At 45.8% G+C, this 12,690-nt stretch overlaps 1 protein-coding gene across 1 annotated transcript in view; it reads left to right on the top strand.

The window, feature by feature from the left end:
- Positions 1 to 10,421, top strand: part of LOC107123869 (1-phosphatidylinositol 4,5-bisphosphate phosphodiesterase beta-2-like) — a gene marked incomplete at its 3' end in the record, with an annotated part of 27,981 nt that extends 17,560 nt beyond the window's left edge. Inside the window, exons 3-6 of the mRNA XM_015427210.1 lie at positions 1,519 to 1,587; positions 6,184 to 6,324; positions 6,622 to 6,701; positions 10,368 to 10,421. Coding sequence (XP_015282696.1) covers positions 1,519 to 1,587; positions 6,184 to 6,324; positions 6,622 to 6,701; positions 10,368 to 10,421 — 344 coding nt within the window. The remainder of the gene's footprint in view (positions 1 to 1,518; positions 1,588 to 6,183; positions 6,325 to 6,621; positions 6,702 to 10,367) is intronic.
- Between the last annotated feature and the right edge of the window lie 2,269 nt (positions 10,422 to 12,690).

The following is a 12,690-nucleotide window of genomic DNA, read 5'->3' as shown; positions in this document are numbered from 1 at the left end:
GCAAAGACATTTGCACATAGTACTCCTGCCGTGCACTGAGCTGCACAGGCCAAGTACCAGCGAGATCACCCTGAGGTGCTCAGAACAACACAGTCTCCATATGAGCAAAGCAATCCAGGAACACAAGTAGAGAGGCCATCACTCTCATGGAAGGCAGCAGGAGTTGACTTAACAGATGACTACTTCTTAAATGGACAGTTCTATGTGGCCTGCTCCAAAGTGAGCTCATCAAGCAGCCTGGTGATCCCAGCAGCTGAGGGTAGAACCACCAATGTGGTCTAGAGAGGGGTCCTTCAGTAGATTAGAAAAAAGTATGTATGTCTCGCTTCATTTCTTACACTACAATCTTCTCTGTTAGAATTCCTACAGCAAATGTCACATTTCAAATTTCACATCATCGGTATTATAACTGGATTTACGGAACTTAAATACCATAGCGAAGCACGGGTAGCAGGCTAGTTGATAAATAAAGTGAGTCCAGTAATTTTGTTGGAACCATCTAGCATCCATAGCTTCCATTGTTCTTGTGTTCTTCATTTTATCTTCACAACAGCCTTGTGAGGTAAATCTGGCTGAGAGTATATGAATGGCCCAAGGTCACCCAGCAAACTTCCATGGCAGATTGGGGATTCAAGTATTAGAGACACATGATAGGTTGCTTAAAAGCTCTCTAATTACATCTCACCTATCATAAAGATAGCCTGGTTAAGGATGTTCCAGTTCTCTTAATTTTCAGCACTGGAATTCTCACAATCATTCTGGTAACCAGTTTGGAGACTACTGGGTTTTAAGTCAGTAGCTATTATGGTCATACATAAAGATCATACATAGTTTTCTTTCTAGCATGCTTTTTGTTCCCTAGAAACTTGCTCTGAGTAACATGTTGGTTGATCTACATGGTTTGCTTTTCTATCCATTTACTCAATACCCTTGAAGGCCCTGCTTTGGGTGCCCTCACCATCTCAAGCTAAACAGGTAGCAACATGAGAAATGACCTTCTTAGCTGTAGCACCAAAACTTTGGCCCTCCCCAGGCAGATTGATCTATCTCCATCTATCATTGTCTTCACCCAGAGGATTTAGTTTGGCATCCTCCCACTAACTGTTATTGGTCTTCCTCCCTAGTTGTATTGTTAGGTGTGTTTATAGATGTGTTTGAGAGCCAGTGTGGCATAGTGGGAGAACCAGGGCCAGATCCCCGATCTGCCATGGAAGCTAACTGGGTGACCTTTAGCCAGTCACACCAGGCATGCAATCGCAATATAACCAATCCCACAGAGTTGTTCTGTGGAGAAAAAGAGGGGAGAATTATGTAAGCCGTTTTGGGAGAAAGATGGGGCATAAATGAAATAAATAAATATGTTTGATTATATTGTTTAAATATAATGCACTTATATTTTAATTGCTGTTTTAATGTTTACATGTTTGCTGCACTGGGTACCCTATTTGAGTGGAAAGGCATTACAGAAATGTTATAAATAAATAAATACATGATAGTTATGTTGTTGCTTGTTTGCAGGAAATGGATTTTTTGGACATAACAAGTATTCGAGATACCAGAGTGGGGAAATTTGCCAAGATCCCTAAGGTTAGTATGTGGCATGTTGTATAGCATTTTTTTGTTTCGCATTCAAATTGCACAGTGTCCTTTGAAGTCACCACCAATGAACAGCCCAGATAGCCACTCCCAGTACTTCCAAAGAGAGGTTTTGCCAGACAAATTGCTCAGTCAGCCACAAGGGTTCCAGTTCTCCTTTGATGCTGCTTTAGAGACCTGATGCAGTCCTTTCCTTCTCTCTCCTGTGCCACCCAAAATAAAGTCCCTTAATGGCACAACTGGATCATGCACACTTGGAGTGAACTAGTAGTGCAATGTTACAAAACTGGGTTGCTGTGCAAACACAAAGAAACTGCAGCCCATAGGACTGGGTGAGGCAACCAAATATTTGACAGAAATGTTTATGATAAACACAAAGTTGCAGCTCCAGGTCAGTATTTCCTCCATACTATGCAATTAAACTCTCCTGCATCCTCACATCCTCACACACTTGCTGTAGAAAAAGGCAGAGTGGGATGATGCTATAACATCACAGCTGGTTGAGGGGGCAATCTCATAAGAACATAAGAAGAACTCTGCTGGATCAGACCAGTGGTCCATCTAGTTCAGCATCCTTCTCAGACAGTGGCCAATGAGTTATTCTGGGGAACCTGTGGTGGTCCAGTCCTGCTTTGACCTGCAGGTCCTATTCCACCATGCTCTCCAAGGCATCGGGGCACCAGTGGCCACCCAAGGTCTGCACCTGGCATATGCCACTCACCTGGTTTTCCCAACACCTGGAGGGACTTTTCTCTCCCTTTCCCAGTTCAAGCACTGTCACCATCTAGCCTTTGTAGAAATTGCCCACTGAGAGGGTCAGGACTCCCAGCTTCTCTTCCCAGTTCTGAGACCTTGCTTCTGTGTCTCCTGCTGTTCAGCATCTGGTTACCATGGGGACAGCTTACTACGCTGTGCACTGCTGGGGGGGGGTAGCCACTTGCCAACTGATTACCACTCCCTCTCCATCTGGTACTCCTTTTTAAAATAGCATAGTCAGAGCAATAAAGGTCTACAGTGGTACAGAGAACCACTACTAGCATTAAAAGTTAAAAAGCATTTGTTAAAAAGAAAATGCCCATATACATACTCTCAGCGCAGCCACAGATTGAGCAAGGGATTCAAAAGAAAAGGTAAAATGCAATTCCTCTGTCCCTCCCTCAGTACATGCCCTAGTGGATCTCAGTATAAGGCAGGCTCCTTAGCTTAAAAGGTTATAGTTGTTCCTTGAAACCTCTGCTCAGATGTGTGTGCCAGCACACGGCAATGGCTGCCTCCTACAGTCCTCAGTTAAGAGTTCTGTCTGCCTTGATGGAATCAGCAGAAATGAGACCATCCTCCTTACTCCCAGGAGTTTTCTCATCTCTCTTTCTCCTCCCAGGCCAGGACAAAGAGGCTTTTTCTGAAATCTCCAGGAAATTTTTCCTGAAGTCTTTCTAGCATCTTAAGTCCTCCATATCTCTGTTCCCTGCTAGATAGCTCCTGTCTAATTGAGTGGGGTGAATCTTGAATATCCCATTGTCTCTTGCTAGATCTATTAGCTACGGTGGCTGAGGTAAGGCTTCCTGCCTGATCTCTGCCAAGAGACAGAAAAACTTTTTAAAAACACAAGATGTACGTTTTATTCAGCTCAAACCTCCAAAGGAATATGCATTTCTCCACAGGGCCAACAACAGGCATAGAAGCAGAGGCCTTCCCCTGATGATGCCTCCTGACACCAATATTCAGAGGCTTCCGGCTTCTGAATGCAGAGGTTCCCTTTAGTCAACATGGTTAGCAGCCACACCATGCATAATTTTGCAAACCTCTATCATGTCGCCCCCCCCCAGTCACAGACTCTTCAGCCTTTCCTCGTAGAAAAGGTGCTTCAATCCCTTAATCATCTTGGTTACTCTCTTCTATATTTCTTCCAGCTCTGCAGTGTCCTTTCTGAGATATGGTGACCAGAACTGTACACAGTATTACAAATGAGGTTGCAGCATAGACCCATAAAGGGGCATTATAATATTATTTTTAATCCCTTTCCTAATAATCCCACAGTGTAGAGTTTGCTTTTTCACTGCTATGGCACACTGGGCTGATGCTTTCACTAAACTATCCACTACAACCCCAAGGTCTCTTTCCGGCTCTGTCTCAGCAGGTTCTGATAAATTTAGACCCTATTAACATATACTTGAAATTACCTAAATTGAACTTCATTCGCCACATTGTTGCACACTCATCCAACGTCCGGAGATCCTCGGAGTTCTTTGCAGTTGACTTTGGTTTTCAGCATCCTGAATACTTTGGTGTCACCTGCACACTGCTCATCCCCAGTTCCAGATTATTTATGAACAAATTAAATAGCACTGGCTCCTTTACCATACCTCGAGGGACACTATTGCTTACTTTCCTGCATTGTAAGAACTGTCCATTTATTCCAGCTCTCTGCTTCTTGTCATTTAACCAATTTTTAAATTCTTATTACATGACTGATAAGCTTACTCAGGAGAATTTGATGAGGTAACTTGTCAAAAGCCTTTTGAAAATCCCAGTATGTAATTCTACTGGATCACCCATTATCTATATCTACATGTTTGTTCAGTTTCTCAAAGAATTCCAGAAGGCAAGAGAAACCATGCTGATTTTCCCTCAGCAGGCTTTGTTCTTCTGTGTGCCTAATAATTCCATCTTTCATTATGGCTTCTACTAATTTGCCTAGGACAGATGTTGGGCTAACTGGCCTGTCATTTCTTGGTTCCCCTCTGGACATCTTTTAAAAAATCAGTGTAACGTTTGCTACTCTCCAGTCTTCTGGCACACTAGCTGATTTTAGTGGCAAGTTACATATACTGGTTGGTATATTAACATTCTCACATTTAAGTTCCCTAAGAACTATTGGGTGTTTGCCGTCAGGAGCTGGGGTCTTATTGGTGTTTGGATTTAACTTCTCATCACCTCAATTTGATCCAGTTCTTTGGACAGTGTTCCTGAAAATAGTGGTTTTGGCCTGAATACATTCCCCACACTTTCTAATGTGAACACAGATTCAAAGCAAGACATAGCTTGCTCTCTTCATTTGTAGCTGTAACAATTGAGACTTCTCCATCAATCTCTTTCCCCCCATCACCTGGAGTTGTTTTTCAAAGCTTTTTGGTGTTGGTATCCACTTCTTTTACTTCTTGTTCAGTTTTATCTGGGGTTTTTTTTTGTTTTCAGTCCGTTGCAGTTGCTGTGCATTGAATTTGCTATGCAGTGCCGTCACTTGTTCCAGCAGGGGTTGCAGTGCTTCTGTCAGCATCTTTTGTAGCTCTGTAGTTGTGTCCGGTCTAGGAGCAGGACTCACTGGACCAGCAGTTCCGGCAAGAAGCTTTGTTTTTACTTGTTTATCTTTCTCATCCTTCCTCGTGGGCGCCCTGTTTGAGATTGTTTACTTTTTAAATAAAAGTTATCACAGTCTCTGATACTCCTTAAACAGCTTGGTAAGTTCTTAAATGCTTTTAATTTCAGTCTATCTTGCTTCAGTATTCCACTCCCCTTTTTGTATGCATGCAAAGTTCACTTAGTTTTTCTTATCGGGGGAGAGTCCCCCCCCCCCCCCCCTTCTTATGTTGGGGTGCGCTTTTATTTTTTTTGTACTCTAACTCACATTTCAACAATAGATCCGGTTTCCTTTTCCAGTCACTCGGCCACCAAATGCTTGCTCCAGTGTGCGCTTCTAATTCCCATATGGGACACTCCATGGCGGGACCTTCGGGGCATGGGGAGGCCCCCGCTTCACCAGCAGGCTCACCGGGAGAAGAGCCTCCTAGTGCCCCATGGCTGGGAGCCTCTTGCGGAGGCTCTGGGGGTGGTGTGGACAATCGCGCCCCCTCCTCACCGCGGGCTCTGGCAGTCTTCTCCTGGAGGATCAGGAGAGATGACCACCATGGCGAATGCCAAAACCGGAAGTCCCCGCATACCTAATTATTAACTGTTACTTCTTTTGCGAGACATTGTGCTCCCTTCTATTTACTTCATTGGGGCAGACCTTCCACTTTTTAAAAGAAGCCTTTTTTCCTTTTATCCTCTCATTTTGGAAATAAATTATTACTATTTTAGACTTTAAAGCTGACTTTCTGTTGACAAGAAAGCTGAACCTAATAGCATTGTGGTCATTGTTCCCAGCTGGCACAACTACATCTCTCACCCTACTAAAAACCAGCTCCAAGATTACTACCTCTCTCATTGGCTCCATGATCAACTGTTGCAGTGCATAAATGACTGTGCACTAGAACAGTTGGTCACAGGGCTAATGATGCCCTAGGAAACTCATTTCTGCAGCATGAGTTGAACTGATGATTGATGTGAGGGGAGTTAACGTCACCCAGTATGACATTATTTGCTTTAGTCACCTCCCTCGTTTCATTCTCCATCTCAACCTCAGCCTTAAGGGTTGTCTCCCAAATGAGAGGCTCCCCAGATCCTGTTGGCTTTCCCCCTGTGGTTAGTTTAGCTGCTCTGCTACCTTTTAATATTACATGCCAGCAGTATGGTTCTCTTTTGGTTTAAGTGAAGCCTGTCCCTTTTGTGTAGGCTTCTTAATTTGCGAATGTTTGATTTCCTTTACAGAGCCAGAAGCTCCGGGAGGTTTTCAACCTGGATTTCCCAGACAACAACTTCTTGCTCAAGACTTTGACTGTGGTTTCTGGACCAGATATGGTGGACCTCACCTTTCATAATTTTGTTTCCTATAAAGAAAATGTGGGAAAGGTAGTGAGAAACTGTACATGGTGGATGTCCATGAACCAAAACAAAATGGAGCAAGGGGGCTGTGTGTTGCTGCTGTTCATCACAAGTCGATCAGAAGAGCTATAGGGAGTATTTTGCTGTGTTCCTTGAGTGACCCAGCAGTTAGTGCAAGCAAAAGTATAATGGAGCAGCCGTTACAGAGTCCCTGTCACTCCCATGTGAAACTAGGTCATGGTGCAATAGCACAATGGCTTTAAAGTCTGGATGGTGCATAGTACAGTTTTCTAGGCTTTCAACTTGCACATATGTCTTTTTCAGAGCTGGGCAGAGGACATCTTAGCCATTGCTAGGAATCCATTTACATGTAATGCCTGCCGTTACAGCTTCCTGGAAAAAATGTAAGTAGCTTTCAATTCATTTTGTATTTTGCACTTCCAAGCCATTCTGGGTTTTTTAAAATTTTCATTGTGTAAAGTGATAATGACAGAATGAGCTCCTTAGAAGCACTTTATATCTATCAACAACAGGTGTGCATCATTCCATCTGCCCCATTTTGTTGGAGAATTTCTTGTATTAGGTCACCTAGTGGCAATGGTTGAACCAAATACATGCTGAGGTGACAGAATATGCATAAGCAATTCCACCCAGAAACCTCAGCTAGTACATTCAGTGTAACATTAGTGCTAACTCTTCAGCAATAGCTTCCCCTTCTGCTTGTATGAATTACCCCAATGAGGGATCCTCACGAACTCTGATGGCTTTGTGGGTGACGCACCAGCAACATAACCAACAGAGAAATCCTGAGGGCTGCTTTGGTGGAGGCTGCCTGACAACTGACACATCTGAGGCACCACTGGTCCAGTCCCTATGGACAGTCTGCAGGGGAAATAACAATATATGCCCCTCTGCAAGGCACAGACAGCATAGCAAGTGAACTGGAGTCCACAGCAACCCCAGCAGTATCCACCAACCAGGCAACGGTACCTGATGACATCCCTCAGAGTGGCACACCCAGGTGTAGCCAATCACTGTCTGCTGACTCAGCCACTGCCCCTTGACACCACTTCCCCCCCCCGAGAGCTAGTAGACGGGGAGGGAAGACCCAGCAATAGTGCAAGCCTCAGAGAGGCATGTAGCCTGAGCGTCCTCCCCCCACAGCCCATAGGGGAAAGGGCACCTGTATGGCTGATAGGATGCCTACCCCACCCATGGCAAGGGTCTGACTGGCAACAAAAGTACTGCCCACATGCAACCATCCCTGCTTGAGGCCCCACACCTCTTTCCCCTGAAAAAAATCAAAGAAAAACAGAGAGAAGCCAGAATCAAACCCACAGCCCCCACACCCAAGACTAGCATCTTGACCACTGAGCTAAGAAGGCAGATAAAAAGGAGGCATGGCACTGGGCAGTAGGCACTCCACTGCAGCCCTGACATCACCACCAGGCAAATAGGGCCAGGCAGAGAGCGTTGCAAAGACAGGTATCACTCAGTGGAAGGGCACTGGGATAGGATGACCAGGGTTCCTGGTTCACTCCCCACACTGGGAGAGGTGAGAGGCAGACAAAAGCCTTGGGATGGATGACCTTTTGCCCCGGCAAACCACAAAAGGTGGAACTGGACAGTGCAGCTGATGGGCAGTCCTGTTGATCCATCATTTTGACAGGGATGTCCCTTAACAACTCCTCCAGGCCATCTCCATGGCAACATCTCCCTTGCTCCATGTCCATCCTGGGCCCCTTGTGTTCCTGCATTGCCCTGCTGCATGAGTTATCAGATGCCAGCAGAGCTGTGGGGAAATGTGGGACCCAGAGGATGTCCCCCCTGTACTACAGCAGCCACACACACCCTTGGACCACCCACCAACCCATTCCCTGTGCCAGCTGCGCACAACAGCCAGCAGAGTGTGGGCATCAGTATCTGTAGCCAGTCTCTAAGGTGCAGCTGGACTCTATCATGCAGCTGAACAAAACAGAAGTCCAGTGGCACCATAAAGACCAACAACAGTTATCCTAGCATGAGTGTCCCTGAGCCAGAGGCCACCCCCTTGGGCGTGGGAAGGAGAGAGCTCCTCAGGAAGCCTAAAGGGGATGTTGAAGATTGGGGGGGGCAGGGAGGGGGATGGTGCAAGTTTTGTCTGCTCAAAAATAGACAAGGATGGGGCTGTAGAACACCCCATGCCCTATTGAACAGAAAATCCTGATGAGGTCTGATGGTATCGGATTGCAAACTCCCTCTGTCTGGAACGGCTCCTGTGCCTTTGTTAGCCCCTCCCAGGGGCCATGGGGAGACACACTGAGCTGTCCCTAGCACAGGATGCATGTGAGTGGGATGGACTCGCCAGGTGGAAGGTTGCCCAAGGCAGGATGCTCCAGGAGCTTGGTTGGAACAGCATGGCAGGAACTGCACTGGTCATGCTCTCAGGTCTCCCTGTTGAATCACCATCGACACAGATGCTAAACAGAAATGTGTGCAAAAGACGACAAATGGCAAAGACAGCATGACAGCCACAACCAGCAGGGTCTGTGGTTCCTCCTGCAGGGGGAGGGGCTCAGTTGCCAGAGGGGACCCCCCCCCAGGAGCATGAGGCAACCATTCAAATGGCACTGCAGTTACCAATCCTGTGAGGAAGAGGTCTGCAACTGCAATGACTCCATTGCTGCTGCTGCTGCTGCTGGCTCAGTCCTGCAAGGGAATGGGTCCCAGGATTGCTTCACCAGCTGATCCACAGAGCATAGTGGATCTCTGTGGATCACAGGGCTGATCCACAGCTGCCAGGCACCCCAACCCACAGTTGTGCCTGTCCCCTGCCTGAGGGAAGAGGGCACTCTGGCAAGGCAGTATGCTAACAGCCCAGTGCAGGGCTGCCAGTGTCTCTGCTCCACATCATAGGTAGTAGCACTCCTGGGAACGCTTCCTTGGGAGTCTATCCCATCGCATGATCTGGGATATTGTGCTGGGTGGGCCTGGCTCAGGTTGTCCCTGTATGCACACACTGCACACACTGCTAGCCTTGAGTGTGGCGGTTAGCATTATCGAGGCAGCCCCCAGGCTTGTGTGAGGGGGATGGAGAAGGCGGGTGCAGATTTCTGGCCCAGGGTGGATGGTCACCTGCGGGTGCATGGTCACCCCTTTGGATTGTGTCCCCATAGATGGAGTAAACTCTTAGGGTTCTGATATGAGACTTGTTAGCCACACACATGGATTTTGATCTCCCCCTTGGGTATTAGTACTGAGTGCTCCCTCAGGGGTGCTGAGTTCCCTCTCTGTGCCTCTCTTGCCACCCAAGTGCAATGCTGAGCACTCTAAGAGTCAAACTAAAAGTGATGCCAGCCATGGGTCCATCCTGTGGCCACCAACACCATTTTAGAAGCAGCTGGAGTTCTGCAAAAATTGCTGCAAGGCCTCAATCCAGATTTGGGTTATGGCAGCCCTAGGAGCTCGTCCCCTCCCCACCCCCCTCTTCAGGTGCCAAAATAGCCCCTGTGGCTGTTTTATGGGCACTTACGGGCCACAGCATGGTTTTTGCTGGTGTAACTTTCTGCTGGTTTGGGGGGCAGGTTCTGGGCTGGGGCAGCTGACTAACTCCTGCCAAGCCCTTGCTGGGTCTGCCCCTTTCCCTGCTGGTGCAGCAGTCTGTGATGTTGTCACAACAGCACCCAGCTGGTCTGCAATGCCACTGAGATGCTCCACCAGCATACCTTAGAGATATGACAGTACATATCTTTGTACACTCCCCCCCCCCAATATTGCACTGTGAATCGCCTAAGTCAGAATCGGTTTTTTTCAGAATTTGCAGTGCTAGTGTGTGCTTTGAGTCCAGGGAATTTAATGAATTTCCAGTCAGTGTGAAATTTCACTTCAGAACCTCATCTAACAATAACAATTCATCACAGATTTTTCAAAAGTATCTTTCACTGGGCTATGAAACAACATGAACATCTTTTAATGGTTATCTTCCGTTTTCTCTATTGTGATGAAAATTATACTTCTTCCATTCCTCCCCATCCCCAGCTATGTGGGTAGCAAGGCCAATGAAAGATTGTCTGTTCTGATCTTTTTTACAGACTGGTGAGGCTGAAGTTGCAGTTGAATGCTGATGGGAAAATTCCTGTCAGAAAGTGAGTTTGCCATTTGACACATTTTGACCAACGGAAGACAAATTTAAATATATGCTGTAATAAATAGTCCCTTGACAAAGAGCTGCGCAGCCTGTTCATATCCTCAGAGCTTATATCTAGAGGGAACAGATAGAGTGGTCTAGTCTGATATGTGGCTAAAGGGGAAAAGGATATTCCCCAGTGGTTTGGCAGGGTGAGGGAAACCCATAATGAAATTCTGGTTACAAAAACGGAATGAAAGAGGAATACTCTAACTGCTAGTGGATTACTGGGTATTAAAGCTTGAAAGAAAGGATAGTCCACCGCAGAAGGCAGGCAGCTCTTCAATCCCTACAGAGAGATATAATATTGGTTCCCATTCAGCCTTTGGTTTGCTAGTCATGGCAAGGCAAAACAGATGAGGAAAATGAGGGAACTCTGAGTGAAGATGTACTAATAATATTGCCAAAATAAATAATTTTGTCATGCATGTCCTAAGTATCTGATAATAAAGAACTGCTGAAACATGAGAAGTGATTGGGCTTCAGCACTACTCTGCTACAAGTTTTCAGCCAGAAAGAGACAGCATTAGCTAATAGCTACCTGTTGTTTTCCATTTGGCTTTCAAGAAAATGGAAATAAAAATCAGATGATTACTAGTTCTAAACTAGTTCCATAGCAGCCTGCACTGGATTGATTCCATGGAGAGTCTAACAGTGCAATCCTAAACAGAATTACACCATTCTAAATCCATTGATTTAAATGGATTTAGAAGAGTTTAATTCTGATTAGGATTGCACTGTTAATAGTATACTTGGGGGACAGTCAACCACTGTTCTCTAAAATTATGGGTTCATTTTAAATTGTACTTGATAATAGGCATGCAGTGACATTTATTATTTGACATGCAATTGTTTTGAAATGTGACAGGCTGAAACAATTTTTATTTTATGCATGACAAAATCCAAATGATCAAGTAATGCTAAGAATATAATAAAGATGCTGACGAAGTACCTGAATACCGAGAGGAAAGGATGCTTCAATGATGTACAGCTATAGTTTAGCATTACAAATAACAGTGTAAATTAACAATGTCACAGTCCCGTGCACTCTGATCAATGTCCTTCATTTTCACAGTTTGGCCTTCTCTAGAACACTATGGACAGTCATTATTTCATAAATGACAGTTCCAAAGCATTCTGTATTTTTCAAGTTTTGATCTGGCAACCTGAACTACGTTCAACTATTTTGCATGTGATTCTCACACTGTCAGTATTAGATCCTCTTTCTGAGGATGCTGCTTTAATGTAAAGGAGGGGATGGGCATGGGGGCTGGAAGAGGAATTTTGTAGCCCTTTCCATTCAAGGTATTTCTCCACTTAAAATCATCCTCCCCATTAGAGAAAATCTCCTCTCTCCTAAACCTGTCTCCCCTTCCCTTTCAATAGCAGATTCAGCAACTGCATTTTGTCAAAGGGGGGAAAAAAGAAAGGAACAGCCTAGCAAAAAATCACAGCATGGCAATGAACATGTCGTTCTGTTGTCCATTGTCTGTCATTCTCTCTCTCTTTGACAAACAGGGTTGCCGGCTCTGGGTTGGGACATACCTGGAGATTTTGCAAGTGGAACCCAGGGAGGGCGGGATTTGGGGAGGGGCCTCATCTCTCCTATATTATAATCTTGTTTTGGGGTGGCAAGATTCCATGCTTGCCCTCAGCCATTCGCGCGTCAGCTGCCACTCAAGAGTACTCGTGTGCCATTGGCCAGGAGCTGGGTCTCCTCCTCTTCTCCGCCCACTCCCCCTTCAGCCACTGTCCCCTGTCAGAATTACTGGCAAACAGCTTTCTCTCTTGACGAAGATGCTTTTCCTGTTTGGGACTAACTTTCCCCTCAGTGGCTGTTGGTAGGTGTCACGAAATGGCAGTTACCTGTGTTTTTAAGATGGCTGTGGTTCTTTGTTTAAAATGTTCCCCCACAAGGTTTAATTGAGCTGTAGTTCCAGAGAGGGGTCTGCAGGGGTTGAATGGGGCTTCCTCATCAGCTGGCCTACAGTTCCCAGCTGCCCCAAGGCCAAAAAGTGCGGGGAAACAGGGACTGTCCCAATTCAGCAGAAATTCAGCCACTCCACAGTCAGCTGGACTGGGGAATGAATGGAAGTTTCCCTGCTCTCTTGGGCAAGAAAGAGAGGCTGAAGTACAGGTGAACCCACAACCTCCAGAGGTAGAGAGTATTCTGTGTATGGAAAGAGGATTGCATTTAATGCCTGTTGATTTATGTCCTGTTGGTTCAT

The sequence above is a fragment of the Gekko japonicus genome, unplaced genomic scaffold (assembly GCF_001447785.1).
Source record: "Gekko japonicus isolate JY-2015 unplaced genomic scaffold, Gekko_japonicus_V1.1 scaffold1077, whole genome shotgun sequence".
NCBI lineage: Eukaryota > Metazoa > Chordata > Lepidosauria > Squamata > Gekkonidae > Gekko > Gekko japonicus.
The sequence above is the reverse complement of the archived record's forward strand: the minus strand, read 5'-3'. Positions and strand labels throughout refer to the sequence as shown.